Here is a 24141-nt window from a genome sequence, read left to right as displayed (position 1 = left end):
GCGAAACCAAATGACCCGAGGCCATTCCGTTACAAATGCATCTGCGAATCTGTGTATCTGTGTGACCCCTCTTTTGTGTTCTGTTGCTGTTTGAGCACTTCCTGCAGCAAATACATAGTTAATTTGAAGCTGCTCATTTCGGGCAACTCTTTCGACGTGGCCAACTTGCCGGCTATTTGCGAATGTCCCGGGCTATAACCATAAACCTGGCGATAATTGCAAGTGCATAATTAACGCTCTTTTAACGGCTCCTTTAAAGTGCCCGCTTTAAGTACTTACCTGCACTTGTGTTTTTCTGGCTTCCGCTTGTTTTTAATGCGAGATGAAATTACTTTTTATTGACGCCTGGCAAACACGATTGACATGCACTTACACGCTCGTTGAGTGTCATTTTGCCACTTGCGGTGGCAATGGCCGCCGGTGCGTGTCCGTGTATGAGTGTGTATCCTGTCAATATGCACAGGTATGGGTGCCTATATCTGTGTGACACGTACATATATGCGAAATTGATATGTATCCGAAACATTGATTTTACATATAGGAAGGTGTTTCGCTCGCGGGCTATGGGAATATATTTATATACTTTTTTGGGTTTATATACCTTATTTAATTTATTTAATAAAATGTGAATTCTGAAATCCTTGTTCAAATGTTAAGACTTAACATACATTTTAATAATATATATTTATAATTTCCTAGTTAAATTACCAATTTATTAAACATCTCAAGTTAGAGGACACCCTTTCATCCAGCAGTCACTTAAAAATTTCAGACGATTATCGGTGACAGTTAACAAGTCAATTGCTGCACGGCGGATATGTGATATATATAGTATATAAACCCATTAAAAGTACGCTGCCAGCGGACTTATATCGGTATCGTGTGTGACATTATCTTAATGCTCATTAAAAGCCCTTTTGTGTTGAAGCAAGGCGTAGTTGCAAGTATCGGCTCGTGGCCATGGCAAAGTTTATAATTGCTAAAGTTTGCTGCAAAGTGAAAATGGCAGTTGCAACACTTCAATATTTACCCGATAAATTGATAGGATGCTCAGTCAGGTTGTCCTGGCTGCTCATTAAAAGCGCTGCCCCAAGCGTTTCACGTTAATATGTCAAGTTAAGCAGCTAAACTTCAACACCTCGTCCTCCAAACTCACCAGCTGCCCCATTCCAGTTGTCTGATGCAGCATTTTGGGGCACAAATGAGCTAAAGTTAACCAGACAGAGCCGGGGCAGACGAGCTGTCTTATTACAGCTGCTGCTGCTGCTACAGCTCCTGAGCAGTTGATGCCCCACTGCTGCCACGCCCCCGGGTAACGCCCCTTCTTGCGGTTCTTTTTGCCACACCAGCTGCCTTAAGCACAAAGCATGTGGCTGTGGCAGGTGCACTTGGAAATAAATCTTAAAATGCAACAGTAATAATGGAAGAGCTTACTTACTTTTTTAGTTTCATAAAATCGCTCAATTTTTCTGTTTTTTAAATATTTTTTATTTATTTACAAACCATTTAAGTAAATAAAAAACTATTAAAATTTTTCTTTGCTTATTTTTCTTAAAGTGCAGAAATTTTAAGTGCCAGAGCAACGCAGCTCAACGCAACTCATCTCATCTCCATCTCCATTTTCATCTCGTGTGGCAGTGTGTGCTTAACCGCGAGTGCAATTATTACTTGCAAGTTGCAACAAACGGCAGCTGCTTGGGCAAACTTTCAAGAATCCCTTAATGGCCGCTGTTGAGAGCAAGGATTTGTGGACCTGGCAGCCGGAAACCTGTAATGAAGATGCTTACATATCATAAACATCAGCGGTCCATTGTTGTGCCAACAGCAGCTGGCCAGCCACACGATCCGGAATTCGAAGCCCAACCGGAGTCACAGCAAACGTTTGACCAGCCGGTAAACAATGACATTTTCAAAGGAAACAAACACCAGTCACAATGCCCACAAAGGAGTCAAGTAAATCAGATGCACGCTTAGAAATAGTTAGAGTTATTATGTGTGTATGTTATGGGCTAAGACTAAGAAATAACTATAACAAAACATTTCCATTAAACATTATCTAAATCTTTTAAAATGTTACTTAAATGTTCTTACACTTATTAAAATGAAATACCTTATTTTTTTAAATGTATTTCTATCAAAGGCAAAGGACAAGTTCCGTTTCCTTTTACAAATTCAGCTGCATGGAAACGCAACTGTACCTCCATAATAATGCGCCTGGTAAACGCTCCTTGTGTAAAATCATAGCATACCTATGCGAGCAGCCGGAAAAGTCAGTAGAAAATGGCGAACAATAAAGTTTCTTGCCGCCGTATCGCACTTATCAAATTACACAGAGGACTTTTCTTCGTTTTTCGCATTTGCATTTCCCGTATTTCGACATTGCACATTGTCAACAGCGAAAAAGTTTCCTACCCCACAAAAAAAAAAGGTAGCAGCGGTAAGAACAACCATAACAGCGGTATTATTAACAAAAACAATAACTTATTACCCATTGCTTTTAGTAGTTCTTATAACTTTTATGACTTTTTAATAAAGTTGCAATGCATTTGCTTGTTGCACAAGGCAAGGTAACAGGGATTTGGGTGGTATTTCGTGGGGGCGGGGGTCTGGTTCTTGTAACGTCAACTTCAACTCTCAAGACAAAGTTTCTGGCCCAAGGCCTGGGGGCTGGCAATGCTGGTTCAAGTTGTAATTTACCCACGCTCAGCCCCAGCTCTTTAAGCCCCTTCTCCATTCGACAAAGTGAGTTATGCAATGTCACGCATCCGCCATGTGGTCGTACTGGCTCCGTTTTAAGGCTTTAAGCTGCAGCTCGCTGACAGCCTAAGCCTCGCCTGAGATGCACAGGAGGAAATTATTTTAAAACTACAAATTAATGTTGAAATATATAAAATATTTATCTGGCTCACTTTTTTTCTATATGGATTTGTCAGATAAAAATTGGCTACCATAAAATTACATACATTAAGCAGAATTCATAATTAAGGTTTTAAAATTAACTAGAGAAGTTTATGTATAATAAATTCCAGTGCATTTCATCTCCTGCTCAAAGACAAACAACAAACGTTGCCAGACAGTGGAGACAGTGAAGCATGCAACACAAACAACACACACGCACCCAAATTTCTGGTGGCAAGAATGCTAATTTGGCTCTCACACACACACGCCACGAAGAGCATCTGCCACTGATAGTGTTTCGGAAGGAGATCTATATAAGGAGGTGGGATAGGGGGCTTGGGGATCTGTGGCCAAAGTTTTCACTGTTGCAAGCAGCAGCGGCATAATGCATTTAGCCATCTTGCTGGTTCCGGGTCCTGCGTAACTTTTCATTCACTTTGCCACATATTAAAATCTAACCACAAAATGTCAAACCGAAAACCAAAAGTTATGCATTCGTGTCTGTGCAAATATGTACACGACGTTTGTGCCTGTGTTTGGGAATCCTGTGGGTGTGCTTGTGTGTCTGACAGGTGAAACTCAAAAGAATTGTTGCATAAACTTTGATGTTTATTAGCTTCAATGCGCTGAGTAGCTGTAGGGCAGTTGCAACTTAAACTATCTTTGAGCTTTAGTGGCTTGAGTGGGGAATTGGATTTTGAAACAGACTTTTCAAATTTCATGAAAAAGATTTTAAAATTTTCGCATATTTTGGTTTAAATCTTCTCTATATTAAACTATTTATCACTACTTCATGCAATATTAAAAGGGTTGATGAAAGAGTTTCACCAGCTAAAAAATAATAACAAATTAGTTTTAATTATCATTTATACCCTGAATAGTTCAGTTTAAGAGTTAATTCATTTAATTTTGATCTAATATTCCCCTAAAATTTATTAAAAGCCAAAGACAAATACAATTAAATAACTTACCTGCACCTACGATTAACAGAAGTTCATGCAAATAGCAAATTGATCGAAACTAATGAATTTTGCTGACGCAGCTAAATGAGGAATATTCAGTCATGTTTTGCCACCCCAAAAGTGTTGACAGATTAATTAAGCTAAGCCGAAAAAAAGCAAGCAAATCCACAAAAAACAGCAAACAACAAATGACAACAACGGAGTATTGTGTTTGACAATGACGAAACAGAAAATGCAAATATGCATTATGCAAACCTAATTGCAGTCTTTGTAGTTGTTGCCGCTGCTGTTGCGTAATTATAATTGCGTTTATTGTGTGCATGTTAGCCAATAATTAGCATTGAATTAATTTTCGAACAGCAAACCAATTAGCCGCACACCTTATCCTCTACTCTTGACCAAGACGGCAAAGATGACTCCCCTCTATCCCCTTGACCCTTAACCCTTTGTATGCCCACGAAATAACCACACAACATCATCATCGCCAATGTCACCGTCATCGTCTGCTGGTTGCCGCATTATAATTCCATTGAAATTCGATTACCATCAGGGCCAATCTCTCAATCAAACACTTCGCATGCTCGTTGTAATTACGTGTTTCGCGTTTGCCGTTTGAGCCAAATGAACTTAAGGCTAATTTACATATGATCCTTGGCGTATTGCGGCTTGAAGCGAAATTCAATTTATGAAAAAGTGAAGTCAGTTGATCGAGTAAGGAGCTTTTTATCTGTATATTAACTTAACTTCTTATACTTTCTTTTTTAATAAGCTTTTAGAAACCTAACTTGTAAAGGCGTTTAGTTTAAAAATCATCATTAAATCAACTTTATTTATTTATTTTATTGTGCATTTGGTGGGTAATGTATGTTATTTACAATATTGTAGATTAGCAAATTCAAATTTAAAACTCACAATATTCCTAGAATTCAGGTTTCAGGGTAAAATCTATTTGAATTTCTAGTCCTCATACATACCGAAATAAGAAAAAGACTAAAACAAACGAGTATAAATTGTTAAAATAAGCTTGATAGTTTAGATGGTTTAATTGCGAGCTAGAAGGCTAAGAAGATTTACGAGCTGAGAGCCAGGCCAATGGCCTTGTTGAAATTGCAGCATAACATGCGTTTGCGAGAGGCGTTTAAAAGAGTTTCCCAAAGTGCAAACGCAGCGCCCCAAGTTGGTTATTTCTCAAGCCCTCTCACACACGCACACTCGCACACCCAGAGGGGATTTTGGTAACACAAACACAACAAACTGGACATAAAGCACGACACATATACACACACTAACACTCACACAGCTGAGTACAATGGATTGCATTTGAAATACACAGACGACGTGCCCAGATAAATTTTCCCTAGACTCATCCCGAGACCCATTACCAATCCCTTTTCCTACACAAACAAAAATGTTTAATTTTAAGAAAGACATTATCGTATTGCAAATTTGAAATCGGAAGCTGTGATATAATATATAATATAATAATTGTTATAATAGTTGTAAGTTATTAAATTTCGTATAACTAACTTATATAACTTTTCGTTTCAGCTTATAACATATTTCTATGAAGGTCTTACTAGTTTGTCCTAAAAATCACTGTTAACAATCTTAACAGTTTTCCTTAAATATCACCACAAAACAGGAATCAAATATTTAACTATAAATAATAACATTATTATTTAATTTTTTTTATTATAAGTTAATTAATTTTCCACGTGTATAACCGTTTTGAGTCAAAAGACGACGACGCTGCAAAAGTTGCAAGACAGTCGAACTGAGACTCGGACCTTCCATGCTGACTTTGAAACTTATGCGCCAGCCGTTAAGCTCAGCTCAATGTGTTGTTTTTCCGTCGCCTTTCCCCTGGCTTTCCTCGCTTTTCCTCTGTACTCGGGCGTGTGTGCGTGGAAAAGCAGCTTAAGCATGCACATTCGCATAAGGAAACGGATGAAGAAGTTGCAGAATAAGTAAGCTGCAGCAGCTCATACGAATTTCATATATATAGAAAACAAAGAGCAATGGTAGTGCTGACCAGGCTAATACCCATTTTCAGAACTCTATCTCTGGTAACATTTTTATTCTATAAATAAATATATAACTTAAGATATATCTAATATATAATATTATATTGTTTTATGCATTTATATAAGATAAATTAAGGTAAGGAATAACCTGTTGTTTGATAACAATATATCTACAATGAGATAGATTATATTTATACTTTTATTACAAACTTTTTATATAAATTCCACATTTTTACTTATATTAAAAGGTATTCTTAAAGGGATAACTCTTACAAAAAAAAAAGATCGTCAAACGAAATCATAATTTTCATATACCCCGAAAAACAAACAACCAAAGTTTAGGGTATGTATAAATGCTCATAAATATTCCTTTCCATAATAATAAAAAAAACTAAAAATGAAAAAAGCAATGCAGAATGGCTGCTGTGGTGGTAAGCAATTTTTGAGTGCCGCCTGCAAATATGCAGTACTTTTCCTGAAAGTTTATTTTGTGGCCAGGAATGCGACGTGAAACTGTGTCTCCAAGCTGAAAAAAATTTTAAATTAGTCAAAATAATACAAAACCTTAAAGCGAACTTTAAACTTAATAACCTGCTTAAGTTTAAAGTTCGCTTTAATAACCAAAATCTTTTGTTATTATTCATTCCTATTTTAAGAACATAAATTTTTCAAATATCTTTCCTCTTCCTTAATTATATAAAAAATGTTCTATAATTGGTTTCTGTCTTTTTTATATATTTCCAACAAGTTAGGATTCATTTTAAAGCCGCAAAAATAAATTAAAAACTCGCTAATCCGCAGTGAAGTTTCGACTAGCCTCATTTCCCATCGAACATTCTCTTGGACGCGGGCTTAAATGACCAAAACATTTTTATAACTTAATTAAACACTGATTTTGCCTTCACATTTTATGGCCATTTTCACACAGCCAGCGACAACACAAAACCGAACACGTCGCCCAACACCAAACCTCCGCCCCAAAAAAAGAAGAAAAGCGAACAAAAAATTGTTCGAGAAAATGAAGTTCTATTCGATTTGTTTTATTGTCCATCGGTTCGATTCGAGGGAAGAGGGTGGAATGGATTGGGGCGGTTGGATATTTGGTCTGATGGCTGGTCTGTGGTCAGCTGCCAACTGGGAGTATTAGTTATATATGCTGTGTCGGCTATATTGGGCCACTGGCAGCGGCAGCGGCAACAAAGTTATTTTGTGAAACTGCCAATTGTCGGAATTACTTTTTGTTCATGCCACTGTAGCTGCCACATGCCACATGGCCATGTTCCCTAGTTCTGTTTCTGTTTCTGTTCCAACTATAGTATAGTATATATCCCCTCGATTTCCGTCTGACACACAAACAGCCAGCTCAATAGAAAGTTGCATTTTTTTCAGGACTTATATCGTTGCCTGTCGAGTTATGATGGAATCCTTTTGGCTTGGGCCACTTTAATTACGGCCTCGAGGTGTCAATGGCTGAGATTAATCAGTTTAATGGCTCACTCACTCGCTTTCTCTCGCTCTTTCTCTGTGTTCTGGCATATTTTAGCGGAATAAAGTCATTAAAATGCAATTAAAAATTGCGAGTATGCTGGCTTGCTTCTTCCTCACTAAAACGTGTTTGTAAATTTTCTTAGCTCAATTTAATTAATTTGGCACAGAGCAAAGACGAAGGATATGGACCAAGGGGTTTCTTGTGGTCGTAATACTAACTTTGTTTGGCTTAAAGTAATTAACATGCATCGTTTTGCTAGAGGAGCTATTTCTCGTTGCTGTTTTTCCAGTTACTGGTCTAAAATTAAACCAATTGCTTGTTGGATAAACATTTATTTCGTGACTCGAAGGTAGCTTGAAAGCAAATTAATTGCCGATTGCTGAATTTCAATTCAAATGCCATTCAGTTGATTATGCTGTATATTTATTTAATCTTTGGTAACTGGTCAGCTTAATATATAACTATACATATTTATTTGTTTAATTCATCAGATCTTAAACCGATTTATATTTATTAGGTGTTTGAGGTACTTTTGGGGTTGAGTTTTATTCATATAGACAAAGCATCATAGGTTGAGATTGAGCAGGGCAAACCCCATCTCCTGAAGTATTAACAGTACAAAATATCACTTGCATCTATCAAGCCATCAAAAGCCAAATTGACTTTCAAACCTTGATAACAAAATGGTAAACCATTAATTTCGTTGGATGTAGGTATGCCCTTTGGATACCCCAAACTAGATTCGATACTCAGCCAAGCAGATGGCATTATCCTATAACATATTTTCCTTTCCTTTCCACTCCAACCTTACACCCGTTGTTCCACATCCGATCTAAGCATCCCAAAGCCATGACAAATGTATTGCAAGTAACGCGCATCAGGGCGATGCGGCAACGTGGCGTATGGGTGATGGCACAAAAAGAGTCAGCTTAACCAACGGAAAGACAAATAAAATGTGTTGCACACATTGTCACGCGCAGTTGCACCTGCTAAGAGGAAAAAAAAATATAAGTAGACAAATGACTCGCATAAGGAAAGTGATAGATTCCTTATTACTATTTATGTTCATGACTAGGCAAGGACTTATATTTTCCTATGTTCTAAAAATAAATAAATATTACATTTGTATACTGTTTTATTTTATAAAAAGGCAATCTCGTTGTGAATCGATTTAGTACATACATTTCTATGCCCGATATTATAGAGACCAAAAAGTCAATTAAAAACTACTTGTCCAGCCAACTAAGACAGGAAGCTTCGAGTATGAGCAAAGTGATCTGTGACACCGAAATGAACTAGATTCAGCCTGGTAGAGACCAAAAACCAATAGGGCTTCAATCTAAATTAAGCCCGTCGCAGGAATACCGTTGAAAGCACAAGGTATTTTAGCAATCATACCCACAATTTCTCATGCTCCTGCGAGCATCGGGGAACAGTTTGCCACATTCCCATTGAGCCGGAAATGTGCAGGAAATGCGAGTAAACACAAAAAGCGATTCGAGACGACAATGGACATCCACAGGACAGCAGCATCAATGGCGGTGGAGGAAGGCCAAGGAGAAGCCACTGGGTCAGGTCATTCGCATTCAATAATCCCCCGCAAACAGCAACAAGGAAATCACAATGCAATAACAAGCCAAAGAATGCACAGCAAAAAAATAAAATAATATTAAAAAATATTATTGAAATATAGGCACTTACTTATGCCAGTAACATAATTATTTGTTAGTAACGGATCAAAATTTCCTACTCCCTGCTTTTGTTTCAAAAAATAAGAATTACTCCTTTAAGACATCAAAATATTTTTCAAGTGAGGAAATCAAGGAAAATGGAAGAAAGCACATCCCTTGATGGCAGCTTGACCTGCTGGATGTTATTACCCTTTTGTCACTTCATTGATATATTGATATAATGATGAGTCCAGCACACTTTCCACTGGGTAATAATAGTACTGATGCTTATTTTTATTCGCGTGCAAATAAAATGGTTTATTTCCTAAACATCAAGAAATTTTATTCCAAATTTAGCTGCCTATAATAAGACAGTTTGTAATGGTTTGTATAAATTTAAAAAATTTAATTTAATACATTTTTAAGAGACATATTTTAGGAATTTTAGATCAGCCTCTGTTCTGTTAAAATATTCGCAGTTCTTTTGTTTTTGCTGTTCCCATGAAAGTTCCAATGCAATTCTTATCGCATTCTCCATAAAGTTGTTCATAGTCTATGTGTTCATTTAACTTTTTAGCTTTGAGCCGATGAACGCAGATACATTTACATATGTATGTATGAATTTGCTTTTGAGGGTTCAGCGGGGTCAAAGTTGACAAAAACTGCAATGGACCTCCATGAATTCGTCATGCATGCGACTGCTGCTGACAATGGGGAACCTGACATCAGTCTTGCGTCTAGTGTATGCACTGGAAAAAAGAAAGCCCTATAATATATTTCGAATTTAAAAATTCTAAACAGTTTTGAAATTTAGTAAAATCCATTTTTTAGTTTGTATGCTTTTTTAAACCAACAATTATTTGAGAATACAGAAGAACGATAGCTTTTTTTATTTTAGTGTTCTTCAAACATTTGTCCAGTCGAATGGGCAGCATAAAGTTCGGGGCACAAAACTGTAATCTATTTAATAAACCACGTGATCCACTCGGGGCGACAATGTCAGCACGGTGATCCGCCCGAGGTGGAGCTTTGTACCCGGCCACCCACCAGGAACTCCCTGCATCCAAACCTCACTCTACAAATATAAATTATTCAGTGCCCTGTGAACGCTTGAATGGATCGGTATTCACAAATATCAAATAGAGGGGCTACGGAGCAACTGACGAAATACCATCAACCAGGCAGAATGTCATTCATCTATCAAATGTATTCGCCGTTTGCGAAAAGCATCGTTTACATTGTGGTGGTACAGAGAGTAAAAAAATAGATGTCTACATTTTGGAAAGCTTTTTAGACCGTCTTATTCATAAAAACCACAGTTATGTAAATTATTTAATTTTATATTTGAATAATAAAGCCAATACTTTACTAGCTTAACTAGATTTATTTCACGACATTAAAGGAAAGTTATTTTGTTGCAGATACAAAATAATTAGAGATACACTGAGACTGCAGGAATGTTTTTTGAACTACAATGCCCAAGGCCTAAACACTATTACTTAAATAATGTATTTTCTAAAAATTTGATTTCTAAAATAAATCGCTAGAAAATTTAATATTTAAGAAAGATTATGCTAAAGAGATATTTTATTGAATTTCTTTTTTTAATATTTTAATCTTGGATAACCGTTCCCATAAAAAAGATTGTTGAAGATAGTTTGGGAGAGTCCTAGTGTTAACTTAAACAATCACACTAACTCGATTACACGCATACGTAAGCACACACAGTCAGGGGGTCAGAGGGCTAAGGGAGGGATATATACAATGAGTATATAGATGGGAAAGGGTGGATTGAGGGGACACGCGTAGCCGCAGGACATGATGGCATATGTATGTGCAACCTCCCGATGATGGGCAAAGCTAAGCGGTTAACCACAGATGGGGAGACGATTGCGCCCCATACCATGTAGATGAAGCCCAAAACAGGGACTGAACCCATTTCGGGGCTGAATTGTGACATTATTTTAATGAATATTGACGCTTGATTCGTAGGGCGGCACTCCACAATCGCTCCCCGAAACCCCATGATTGAGCCCATAAAATGGGTCCAACTGCTGCGGTCAACTTGCGATACAATTGCGCTCTACGAGTTCCGGAACAAGGCTTACGAAATAATAATAATGCAAACATCGAATGGAGGCGGATGTGGAAGTGCCAGATCGGATGTGTGGATGTGGAGCTCAACCCTTTGGACGCAGCTGCTCCGATGGCATCCAAAATGTAAACAGCAGCGCCAGGAACACAAAGTGCCCAAGGTGCAAACACGTACTGCAATTCAAATAAAGAAAACAATAATAGAAAATGGAGTTGAAGCCGGAGACATGGAAGGGCAAAGAGCCAGAAAAAGCGCAAACATCTACCAGCGCTGAGGACTTACAACTGGACCCCATGTGGCAAGCTTTATAGAAATCTATGTACCCTTTTAAGGTCCAGTTAAATTAGGAAAAAAATTATAAAATAGTTTCACTTTGTTGAGATAATAATACGTTCTTAAAACATTTAACAGTGCAAGTGCAAAGTCTTAGAAATTAAACGAGTTTCATTACAACTCTAATCACTAAGCTTAAAATTACAAATCATAATCATAAAAATCATGTTAAGGTACCTACCCCAGAATAGAGTATTTTCGTATACTGCTACACTTTCTTTGAAAGTCTTAGTGAAATGTTTGCCCTTCGTTTTTGGCTTTCAGGATAACCTCTTTTCTTCCGACTTTTCCGATTTTTCCGCCGTCCCATCAACCTGCCATTCCCATCACCATCAGCAAACCCTTCTCACGTTGCACACTTTATTGTGCTTTCCAATTGTTTTTCTTGTTATTTTTGCTCCTGCAATTGCACTTTTCAATATTGATGATGGTGCGCCACAAAAGATATATGTACGTAACTATATTTAACGCTTCATTGATTAAGAGGCAATCGAAAAATGAATGCATCTGCTTAATCAAGATTCCAATGTAGTTGAAATAAATGAGAAATCGACAACAAAGGATGTGGCTGGATATGCTGTTTGTGAAGAGTCCTTTGACTAAATAAAAATAAATATAGTTAAACAAGAAAAAACCATTTATTGTTTTATCACTAATAAAATACATCGGACTTGTGTTATATTAATAAAGTTGTTTGATTTTATTATCCATTTTTGTGATTTATAGAACATTATTATTTGTACTTTATATTATAACCAAAAATTGGAAATTAAACCAACGAAAACTTAACTTTCTTAAAACAAATATTATTATTTAAATTTGATTTATTAGAAATGTAAGCTGGGAAACTTATCTAATGACACCTTAAACTGACCCAAGAAGTAAAATCTTGACCTTAGGCACCAGTTGAAAAGCAGTCATAAAACGCTAATTGAAAGCCTTAAAGGTAAACGCCAGACCTGCCCCAACGTTTAGGTATGCTCCAGCGACATCTAATTAAAACAAAGTTTTGAAGTCCGTATATAAGATCCCAAAGTCTGGAGCTCAGCTTAGTCAGTCGCATCTGGGAGTTCTTAAAGTCCATATTCGATGGTGTCTGATGGAAATAGTACGACGATTGGCAGCTATTCGTTTCCATTTGGGGAACAGCCGGACGAGCGGACTCGCACATGGCCGCTGGTCGAATCGCTCTGGAATGTGCCCATTCTGCTGGCCTTCTATCTGCTGATGGTACTTTATGGGCCCAAATGGACAGCCAGGTGAGGTCGGGTCATCCATCCAAACTTCCATCAGCTATCCTTACCATACACCGAAAAGAATTAATGTGGCATGATAATATTTCTGGTAGATTCATGAACAATTTTAGGTCCGAATTTGGAGAGAAATAACACATTACACTGTGGTATTTTTGTATAAAATTAATATCTATCTTTTCTCTCTGTGTACAGGAACAAGCCGCTGCAGCTGCGAGTGCCATTGTTCTGCCACAGTTTGGCCATGGCCCTGCTGAATGCCCACATTTGCCTAGAGCTCTTCATCTCATCGCGGACCCTCGACTATAGCTTCGGTTGTCAGCCGTGTCTGGTGAGCTATAGCCCACATGAAATGCGTGTAAGTTGGTGCCAAATAAAAAAAGGCAAAGCGACCTAACTTCGGAAGCCGAAGTTTCGAATACCCTAGCAGAAAAAGTCTTAAAATATGAACCAATATTGTTTTTTTATTTTTTATTTGTTATTTTTTAATCAAATTCCGCTATTTTTTCACAATTACAAAAAGTTGAGCTGTTTAAGTTCAAAATAAATCTGATAAGTGTTATTACCGTGGCATAAGCAAATAAACTGACTCAGTTTTAGTTAGACAAATCTCAGCACTCTTTTAACCATATTTAAAGGCAAATAAAAACGAAAAAGAGTCGCTTTTGGAGCCATAAGACATTAAAAAAATAATTTAGTCATGGTTAGACTCGCATTTTTTGTAAATCACAAAATGATAATGATCAATTGAGGTATATATCATGCATCTGAAAGGGTATGAGTTGCCCGCAGGCCGGCTGACAGAATCAAATTGAGAGAGAGTCTCTTTGTAAAACAGATTGCCGCGGCCCTTTGGTGGTTCTACATCTCAAAAATACTGGAATTCGCCGACACGGCCTTTTTCATCCTGCGCCATAAGTGGAAGCAGCTGAGCTTCCTCCACGTATACCACCATAGCACCATGTTGATCTTGTGCTGGGTCTTCGTCAAGTGGAAGCCAACGGGTTCGAGTGAGTATTCCGCAGTTCTGTTGGCTTAAAGTTTTAACTACATTTTCATTGCTCGTGCAGCTTTTGTTCCGGCAATGATGAACTCCTTCGTGCACATTATTATGTATGGCTATTATGCTCTGAGTGTCCTGGGTCCTCGAATTCAGCCATACCTTTGGTGGAAGCGCTATTTGACCGGTCTTCAGCTGCTGCAGTTCACCATTGGCTTGGTCTGGGCAGCGCAGTTAGTTATCCGTGGCTGCGAGTACGGGACCTGGATAAGTTTGTCGGGAGGTGCCTACATGGTACCCTTCCTCTTCCTCTTTGGCAGATTCTATGCTCAAAATTACAAGGTATCAGCAGATACCAAAAAAGCGATGTGAACCAATTAATAATTGTTACACAAGGAAATAAAAACTCTTAATCACACTCGTTATTTATGCAAAGCAAATTAAGCTTATAATTTTTAATGTGATCATTTCATTGGAATTTTTCTAAAAGAAACTGTATATTTCATTTTATATTTATATACATTTTAACTTAAATTCAAAACATTCAGAAGATACTTTTAATTTAATATTTAGTAAAGTAATTCTTGATGGTCTTTGAAAATTTTTTATTTTAATCAAGTTAATTTTTCTGTCTCATATAAGAGTGTTTATCTGTGATTTACTGTAGATTTAAAAGGCCATTCTTATGATTCATAAAAAAACGAATTCAAAGTACAATTTCTTTTTAATTTATTTCATATATATATATATATTTATAAGAGATTTAGATATTCATATCAAATTTTTTATAGATTAGCCTCGGCGACGTCTTCTCTCGGCCTCGGCACGCCTAATGCGTATTCTGTGGAGGATACGACGTCTTCGATGATGCCTCCTTCTATGATGCACCGGTGATTTGGTTGTAGTGGAGGTGCTGGTCGGAGCATGAGTTGTTGTAGTGGTAGTTGCGGTACCAGTCCCAGTGCCAGTCCCAGTGCCAGTGCCAGTGCCAGTGCCAGTGCCAGTACCGGTTCCAGTTCCAGTTCCAGTACCAGTGCCAGTGCCTGTTCCACTGGTGGTTGCTTTGTCGTCCGAGGTGGCTGAATCAACAAAGGAGAAGCAGTAAATGGCCACCACTGCCAAAGTCAGTGGAAGAAGGAACCTCATTTTCAAAGATATTCAACGTGTGATACTTAAAGAATTGTGTGTGGATTCAATATGCTCCCAGCCAATTTATACCCCCGCTAGCACCAACACGCACACTGTCTTATTGGGTCGAAAGAGTGGAAATTTACAACGACCAAGTTTCCCTACTCCGCTACTTACTTAAAAATAGTGTTTATTTCTTTCTAGCTATAACTTTAATTGAATTCTTTTGTTACAAGAAAATCAGACAGCAATAGCCAAACTGTTAGTTAAGCAAATGTGTACTTTTTGTACACGCTTTATGAGATTAAACAGAGTTTCGGTTGGTTATGTATGTATTTACTTCATGCCCTTGACTATAGCAGTTTCAAAACATAAGGTTTCATATACATAAAAACCAGTTAAATAGTAATACCATCTCTATCTAAACTTTACTATGTCATTTGTTAGTCAAGCTAATGACTAAGCTCATCGAAATGAGGTAATAGGCTAATGAAGTAGTCATTGATATACTCGTCCTGAAAAAGTTAGAAGTCAAAATTATTTTCATCAAAATAAACATCTTATTTTTAGCTTAAAATGTCAAAAAATCATACTTTTTTAATTTTTATTTTCTCTATTTTCCTATATACTTTCTGTAGCGCATTTAATGAAGACCTGGCATTATGTGGAGACTGCACTGAGGTAAACAAAGGCAAGTGCACGATTGAAGTAAACCCGGGATATTATGTTGGAAAAGGCCTATATAAAACTATGAAAAAAAATTATGAAGTAATTTTAAAGTTCTCCGAATTTCCACAGCAAACGTCTAATATGAGTGTTTGCATTCCAAGCAACCTAAAGATTAATGGTACTGAGAATTGCTCTGAGCAATAATACGGATTGACTATTACAACCGTTATTTACAGCTCCGCATGGATACCGATATATATGCGTATGGTCAAAAGATCTTGGGTGTCAAGTAATAACTCCTAAGAATGGTAACCCAAGAAACTGTGCACTCTGCAGAACCCGCGAATTTACTGGTGAACCCGACTGTCCGTGTAATGAAACACAACAACAGCCAAGCTATGAAAGTGACCGATCCGAGCATCTTCACTCCAGCTCTATGCATATCATGGCTGTTGTGTGTGTTACGCGTATCATAATTTACCTATGGAATATGAATTCGTCTAACTTCTGCTAACCGTTTGTCAACTTCTAAAGCAACGACCAACTTTTCGCTTTGTAATTTAGTAAAACTAAATTTCTGTTAAACAATATATTATATATGATATTTTCATTTAAAATATATAATAATTAAATAATAATAAAGAAGTAAGCGCTATAGTCGATTACCAAGACTGTAAAAGTGGTGTTGGAGTGGGCCGGATCAGAAATCACCTCGAGCTGCGGTGGCATCTCCAGAATACGTATGGCTACTTTCTAGTTTATATATTTTATTTCATATTTGAAATTTATTTATACAATGTTAAGGATCACTCTTCCTATTTCTAGTTTTTTGCGGTTTGTGGGCTTTAGAGTCGCCGGATGCTAAAAAAAAACTTGCGGCCTATATCATTCCGAGATCACAGCATTCTTAAGAGCAGATGGACACTTTGAAAATGACTATAAAATCATTAAAAGGAAGCCCAGTTGCTTTACTTCCATATGTAAGTTATCAGACCCACAAAACTTGCACCAACTATAACTTGCTTAGAGCTGGTGTGGAGTCGCTCGGATCGAGATGTGTCTTCATGCTTTTTGACCTTACACGGACAACCTTTATCTGGATCCGATCGGCAATTTCCGCAGGCAATTTCCTCTTCATTGGGGGGGGCTATAAGTTGACAACCAAGTTCTCTTGACCAAACGCATATGTACTTGTATCCATCATCAGCTGTAAAATAATGTGAGATTAGTGCATACGTGGCTGGCCATTACTCTCAATACCGTTAATATGCAAGTCACTAGGTAAGCATTTGCCCATAGCAGAGGTAAACAAGGGAAAATCAAAGGACGATTCCCAACTTGGCTTCGCGATATAAGCAACAAAATATCCTGCTCTACCCTCAATTTTGCACGCGTGATCGGCAACTTCAGTGCAATCTCCACACCGTGCCAACTCTTTTGTAAATGTGGTACATGAGGAAAAGAGAAAAATAGCGAAAATCAGAAAAGAAAATATTTTCTTTGACATTATAAGCAGGAAAAATGTGCTCCGCTTTAAATAATACAATTTTGACTTATAAGTTGGTCAGGTCGGTTATATCAAAGACTACTCCTTTAACCAATTTTTGCATTTCGATTGAAATGAAATTTTTATGACCTTTATTTACCAAAATCTATAAATAATTTGAAAATAAATTTTCTAATATTTTTTTAGTTATAACTGCGATCTGTTTATTTTGAAGATGATATCTTCTTAAAGATTTTTTGTTGTCACCCTGAACAAGATATAAATAGAAGTACTTTTCGAATAGTTTTGTGATTAATAACTGAAAATGTTAGAGAGTAAGGTATATCGTGCAGTTCTTAAACTTAAAATATTTTATAAATATTATAAAATATTTTAGTGCATTATTTTGCGGAAATCGGATTACTTTAAGTATTAAGGATAAATATATATATTCGAATTAAGCCTTACAGTTTAACAAAAACCAAACAAAGTGGCTTCGAGTTAAATGATTAAAGTTTAGATATATAAAAAAATGTACTTTTTGTATTTAAAAAACTACTCGTTGCCCGCAAAACTGTAAGAATATGGCTGTCCATAAGGGTCCGAACTGCATCGTGAAAGTATGGCTGCTGGTGTGGAAAAACTTTTTAATGATTTTCGGTCGAAAATGCTATATGATCAGCCTTTTAGTTTTCTTCGCTATCTTTCCCATATTTTGTATGTGTCTTAGGCTTGTACCGTCACTAGGATCCAAGCGGGAAATACTTGGGCCAATACCAACTAGTGACATTCTTAACAATTTTCCGTAAGTCTTAAAGTTTTCCCATTTCTTAAGATCTAATGTATTTTTTAGCTCTAAAATTTATTACTCTCCTCAAACTGAGTTTATAGAGTCGCTTGTGGGAGAATTAAAAATAAATCAAACCGGTTTCGAAAATTCGGAAAAACTCTATGATGCGTTAGTCGCTTGTGATGATGACATTAGTGTGATTGGCATTGAATTTCCCGAAACCTGGACAGAATGGCCGGATAAATTGTCTTTCGCTTTACGTGTTCCCAGTGAAGACAGAGTGAATATTATGTTTTCACAAGATGGCTCTTCTCCATTATATAAAACTGGATTCTTAGGCGTACAGCAGGCACTGAGCCAAGCCCATATTAAGCACAAGTGTAAGCAAAGGAAAAAGTGTCAGGATGGCATAACGTTTCCAAAAATTAGGGACCTTCCGTCGCCACCCATTTTTAAGTCAACAGGCTTGGATGGCCTTGGAATTATCTTGATTCTAATCATAGTTTTCTTCGTGGTTATAAGTTTGTCAAAGGTATCGTTATCGAAGATCAGAAAGCTTTATTATACAGAGTTTGCTCATAGTCTCCATTGCAGTCAATCGTCGAGGAAAAGGAGCTCCAGCTAAAGGAGATACAAAACTTATTAGGCGTTGGCTCAGGTTTGCAGTGGCTGGCTTGGTACGTCCAGAACTTCATAGTGCTCCTCATTGGATCGACGATAATAACGTTGTGTTGGAAAATCAAATTGCCAACAGCTGATTTGTCCTTTTTGCCTTTCACTCACTGGTCGATCTTTCTTTTTGCTTTGCTCATATTCTGCCACTCTATGATCTGCTTAAGCTTCCTGATGAGCAGCCTGATCTCCTCGACTCATCGCATTACCCTCATCGTTATCCTTATTTTATTTGCAACTAAGATTCCCTTCTGGATCTTTTGTATCGATAGCTGTTCAGAGGGTCTGGGCGTTACCATCAGTATATTTATATTGTCCGCTTTGGAGTTGTTGTCCAAAGGCCTCTCCTCTTGGGAGGACTATGGTGTGGGCCTACAATGGGACAACCTCTTTCTGACCTCATGGCCAGGCGACACGATCAGCGTTGGTTATATTCTGCTGGTTATGCTTCTGACCAGCTTACTGTCCCTGGTTTTCTGTCTGTATATGGAGCAAATCCGACCAGGTATTTACGGGGTATCTCGTCCCTGGAACTTTCCCTGCACATGCTGTTCCCTCAATGTAAGCTTCCGGCCCTATAAGCGACTCTTTTGTAGGGCTTTCGGCATATATAGGGCGCAACCCGATGAGGAACGTGCGGATTTTCAAAGAATGGAGCCTGATCCTGAGAGTAAAACCGTTGGTGTTCAGATAAAAGGTCTTAGCAAGATCTTTGGCAAGATGGAGGTCGTAAAACATATGAGTTTCAGCATGTTCGAGGGCCAGATCACAGTTCTAATGGGCCACAATGGAGCGGGCAAGACGACACTGATCAGCATGCTGGCTGGGTTTATATCGCCCACTTCCGGAACCGCTCTGGTAAATGGCTATGACATCCGGAAGCAACGACGGCAAGCGCAGAGCTGTATTGGTCTGTGCCCGCAACAGAATGTGCTTTTTCGTCACCTGAGCTCGGCCAGCCATATCCAGTTCTTCAGCCGGCTTCGTGGGCTCAGAGGCGCGGAAGTGAAAGCAGAGGTGGACAAGTATCTGGAGAAGCTTGATCTGCAGAAAAAGAAGAAGTCGCCAGCCCACAATCTGTCCGGCGGAATGCAGCGAAAACTGAGCTTTGTTTGTTCGGTTTGTGGTGGAGTAAAGGTACTGCAGCTTACACTCGCCAATGGAGAGTGTTTTGTCTTTTCGCGTTAACATTTCCAAGTTTCTTAAACACCTTTCCGATTTCAGACGAATAAAAGTAATAAGAACTTAAAATAAGAATTAATTTATGATATATTCACGAGAAAAATCTTGATAAATTATCCTAAAGTACAATTCAATATTTTATCTTATTGACCCAGGTGCTCATCTGTGACGAGCCCAGTACCGGACTGGATCCTAGTGCTCGAAGGGAGATCTGGAAGCTAATACTGGAAGCAAAGGAAGGCTGCACCATTCTTCTGACCACACACCAATTGGACGACGGGGAGGTGTTGGGCGATCGCATGGTCATCATCAGCGATGGACAACTGCGATGTGTTGGATCTTTGCCGTTTCTTAAAAAACTTGTGGATGCCAACTGCCTGCTAACCTGCGAAACTCGAAAGCGTTGTGACGTTGAAAGACTGACTTCTTTGATATCCCGGCATGTGGGCGATATCAGCCCGTTCAGCATAAAGGGCAAAGATGTTTGCTACAAGCTTCCGCTCAACCAGTCAAAGTCGTTTTCTCCCCTGTTCCGAGACCTAGAAAACAAAAGGATAGAGCTGGGTATTCGGGGATTCGGCTTAAGCTCTGTAAGTCTAGAAGAGATTTTTATGAGCTTTGGAGCGGAGGACCTTGGATCTCGGATGACCGGAGGCGCTGAGAAACAGGATGATGGCGGGGACGATGACGACGATGATGAGGATGAGGATCAATTTGAAAGTAATCGCTACTGCGTTAACCAGTGGTGGGCAGTGATGACCAAAAAGATTCTGTCCCTCTATGCCAACAAGGTAAATAGGGGTAAGCCTTATTTTAATAACGATAACCTTACACAACAAATGTCGAAGCCCTCGAGATTAAGTTAATTAATATATGATTTATTTACATGTACAACATTTTTACTTATTTTAAATTATTTAAAGAATTCTAAGAACTGGCCTCTGACAGAATCCTTAAATCCTATTGACATAAACTAATATTATTCCTAATGTAACAAGGCTTACTTTCTGCTGCTTCTGTCGCTTCCAATTATTTATTACCTAACCACGCTGACACGGCATGATGATCCAAAGAATTTGGGTAGAATGACCTTGAATGTTGGCCTATATTTGGGCGACGGAGCCACGCTGTTGCTGTCACAAAATAAAAGCAAATCTAAAGCGGGATTACTTCCTTCGGACTATGTACCAGGGTTGATCGAAGATGGCATCCAACTTAAATTAATATCGGAAAAAGTGGAGGATTACGTGAGAGACGCCCTCATGACAAAAGAGGGAAAGCGTGAGATAAGCTTCATGCCGATGGCAGTTAGCATTGAAGATCCCCTTATCGGTTGGGTTGGCCCCAGGCACTATATTCATGCGGCGCCTATGACCATTAATCTTGTCTACAATATCTTGGCCTATGAACTCTTTGGACCTAAAATCGCAATAGAGGTAACAAGCTCTCCATTTAAGAAAAGCACTGACGATTTTTCAGATATTTCATTGACACCAACATGCGTCTTATGTTATGTGTGTATTGTAATGATCATGTTCTCGAACTCGGTTATCCAAGAGAATGTATCGCATATGAAGATGCAGCAGGAGGTGGCCGGGCTGGGCATGATCACATATTGGCTAAGTCACCTTTTATTCGATTTGCTGGTTTATTTCATTTTGGTGTTGGCCCTAATGCTTCCCCTTTACACGCTGGCGCCCTGGGATTACTTACTGCTCGTGCTCTTCTTCACAGGACTGGCGGGCCTGATATTCACCTATTTCCTGATATTGGCGTTTTCTGCCTCTTTATTAGCAGTATCATTAATCCTACTTTCGGGTAAGACGGTGGTCCGGTTGGATTGTATTTGGCACTATTTCAGATAAACTCGGTCGCATTTTAAATAAATTCTGTTTGGGCCAAGCCAAATATGTATATCCAAACCATCCATTTCCTCACCCTCGCGCAGCAATAATTAATTTCCTTCTTTCAGCTCTCGTAGCTGTTGTGATTGTGTATATTGTTGAAGCATTGGCCGTAATGTACAACATTTTAGAAATAGTGATATATGTTTTCCACATACACCCAATGATTGCTTGTTATTTTTGCATAGAAAAATGCGTGCGATTTAGTCGTCTTTGCAGATCCACCAATTCAGAAACATTAGTACCGGAAATAGCCGCCCAGTTAGATATAAGTTGCATAAAGCCATCTGCTCTCATCATTCCAGGATGTGTGTGCGAAAGTGAGTCTCGAATACGGTAATAGTCATAATAATAATTATATCTATTTCGATAGATCCGATGACCTGGCCTGAGATGATTGTCATGCTTTGTGGGGCGTTCATTTTCTGTATTTTTATTTTGTTTATTGAGTATGGAAGCTGTATATGGTACGGATGCAAAGGGTGTTGCTTCCGGGGCTCACGAAATTCTAGTCGGGATGTTAAAATTGCTAGGGAGGCAGAGAAAATAAAAAATATGAATAAAGATCAGATTGGGAGCCGAGCACTGGTCGTAGATCAGGTTTCAAAAAAATATGCCTGCGGGCCCCTAGCCGTTGACAATATTTCCTTCGCTCTTAAATCGTGAGTATTAGCCCAGTTAGCCAATATTTATCTTAAAAAATGAAATAGACTATTGTCTACATAGTAATAACCGGATGTTTAAATGTTAGACGACTAAAGCTAAGCCTCAACTTAACATTTTTCAGACGAACGTGCTTGGGCTTACTTGGGCCCAATGGAGCCGGAAAGACAAGCACGTTCAAAATGATTGTCGGCGAGCATTCAATGGATAGAGGAAATATCTATATCACAGGCTTTAGTATGAAAAAAAAACGGAACAAGGCATTAAGGGAAATCGGATACTGTCCTCAAAATGACTCGTTCTTCGAATTTTTCACTGGTCGCCAGATGCTCAATTTTTTCCTTCTGATTCGGGGCACTGAACGCAAGGAGTTAAAAGAACGATCTGAACAGCTTGCTGATCAATTCGGTTTCAGGAAGCACTTGGATAAACGGGTTAGGATACTCGTTAAGGGGTTTCTTTTCAAATATCTGACTTTGGTTTAAATCCAGATTATGTACTACAGTGGAGGAACCAAACGGAAAATCGACGCTGCTGTTGCCTGCAGGGCCAAATCCCTAATATGTCTAGACGAGCCGAGTGCCGGAGTGGATCCTGCTTCGCGCCGCCATGTTTGGACGATTATCGACAAGGTGGTTAATAAGGGCAAAGCTGTGTTGCTCACCTCACATAATATGGACGAAATAAATGCCCTTTGCTCGAAAAGCGTGATCCTGGTGGACGGCAAAATCTACACTATGGGATCGAACCAGCACATCAAAAACACAATTGCCAAAGGTATGGTGGTGAAGTTGATTGTAAATGAGCAAGTAGAAGAGTAAGTATTAAGCACGATTACTGCTTTTTGTATTTATTAAAAACTAATCTTTTTTTTTTAGAATGCCAAAAGTGCTTTTAAAAATTGAAGTCGAACTAAAGAAGACGTGCCCCAACGCCATTCTAAAGTAAGTATGATTCCTAGATGTAAGCGTATATTTTAAGACAGTTACAAATTAATAAGATTATTCTATCAACACAAATGATAAATTAATATTTAAATTATTTTACTCACAGAGAAAAGTACGAGTTTAGTGGCAGACTAACATTTCTAATTTCCGAAGAAGAAAGTAGTTGGTCGCAGATTTTTAATTTTATCGAAGGCAATCGCATTTCCTGGAATCTGAACGACTACTCCATATCACAGCCATCTTTGGAGGATGTATTCGAGGAGATTGCCAAGGATAGAACACGAAAGAAGACTGGCTACTAATAAATTAGTTCAAATATTGGCTTTGCACATTGGATTTCCTCTGTAATAACAAGAATAATTTATGTGGACTGAAAACTGAATCCTGATAAGTGATTTTCCTAATCTGGCAACTTATTTTATTATAAAAAGTGTTGGGTTCCCTTTGGTCTTTTCGAAATTTGTAATGTTTGATGATGTTATTTCTTTTTTTATCATTGGCGATGACTTAACTGTGACATGTAAAACCCAAAAGCATGTAAATATTTGTAATATTAATAATACAAGCCCTTCAAAGTATATTTTTTATCAATATCAATATCGCGGCGGTTTATTCAAGTGCGTCCGTCTATCCGTATGAACGGAGATATCTCTTGATCTATAAGCGATAGAAAGTTGGGTCTTTGCATGTAGCTTCTAGAGATACATTCGCAGCTTAAAGCTAAGCTTAAAGTTTTATACCAACATTTCCAAATCGGTGAATTCTCATAATTTATTATATAATAATTTAGGTTATAAGGCTTTACTTGGGCAGTCGGATAATTTACTTCAGTTATATGGAAGATGGATTGTAGACTGCGTCAATCTCTTCTAGCTTAATTATTTGGAAATTTCTCGAGTATTATATTCTCGGTATTTTTATAAAAAAACAAAGGTTTTATAAAACTTTACCAATCCAGCCAAAATCGAATTGTAAG

At 38.1% G+C, this 24141-nt stretch overlaps 3 protein-coding genes across 3 annotated transcripts; 2 read left to right on the top strand and 1 right to left on the bottom strand.

Moving 5' to 3' along the window:
• Positions 1 to 12539: 12539 nt before the first annotated feature.
• Positions 12540 to 14164, top strand: LOC108108452 (elongation of very long chain fatty acids protein 4-like). Its single transcript, XM_017216505.1, has 4 exons — positions 12540 to 12730; positions 12920 to 13082; positions 13563 to 13734; positions 13795 to 14164. The coding sequence occupies exons 1-4, from the start codon at positions 12561 to 12563 to the stop codon at positions 14094 to 14096; spliced, it is 807 nt and encodes a 268-aa protein (XP_017071994.1). The 5' UTR covers positions 12540 to 12560; the 3' UTR covers positions 14097 to 14164.
• Positions 14165 to 14516: 352 nt separating this feature from the next.
• LOC108108423 (period clock protein) lies at positions 14517 to 15693 on the bottom strand. Its single transcript, XM_017216475.1, has one exon. It carries the CDS (start codon positions 14868 to 14870, stop codon positions 14517 to 14519), a length of 354 nt encoding a protein of 117 aa, XP_017071964.1. The 5' UTR covers positions 14871 to 15693.
• Positions 15694 to 18086: 2393 nt separating this feature from the next.
• On the top strand, positions 18087 to 24116 carry LOC108108595 (phospholipid-transporting ATPase ABCA1). The gene is made up of 10 exons (XM_017216693.2): positions 18087 to 18329; positions 18392 to 19606; positions 19807 to 20442; positions 20650 to 21469; positions 21624 to 21875; positions 21929 to 22217; positions 22343 to 22652; positions 22710 to 23035; positions 23097 to 23162; positions 23272 to 24116. Exons 1-10 carry the CDS (start codon positions 18087 to 18089, stop codon positions 23465 to 23467), a joined length of 4353 nt encoding a protein of 1450 aa, XP_017072182.1. The 3' UTR covers positions 23468 to 24116.
• The last annotated feature ends 25 nt before the right edge of the window (positions 24117 to 24141 follow it).

Source organism: Drosophila eugracilis, unplaced genomic scaffold (genome assembly GCF_018153835.1).
Source record: "Drosophila eugracilis isolate 14026-0451.02 unplaced genomic scaffold, ASM1815383v1 contig_2154, whole genome shotgun sequence".
NCBI classification, from domain to species: Eukaryota; Metazoa; Arthropoda; class Insecta; order Diptera; family Drosophilidae; genus Drosophila; species Drosophila eugracilis.
The sequence above is the reverse complement of the archived record's forward strand: the minus strand, read 5'-3'. Positions and strand labels throughout refer to the sequence as shown.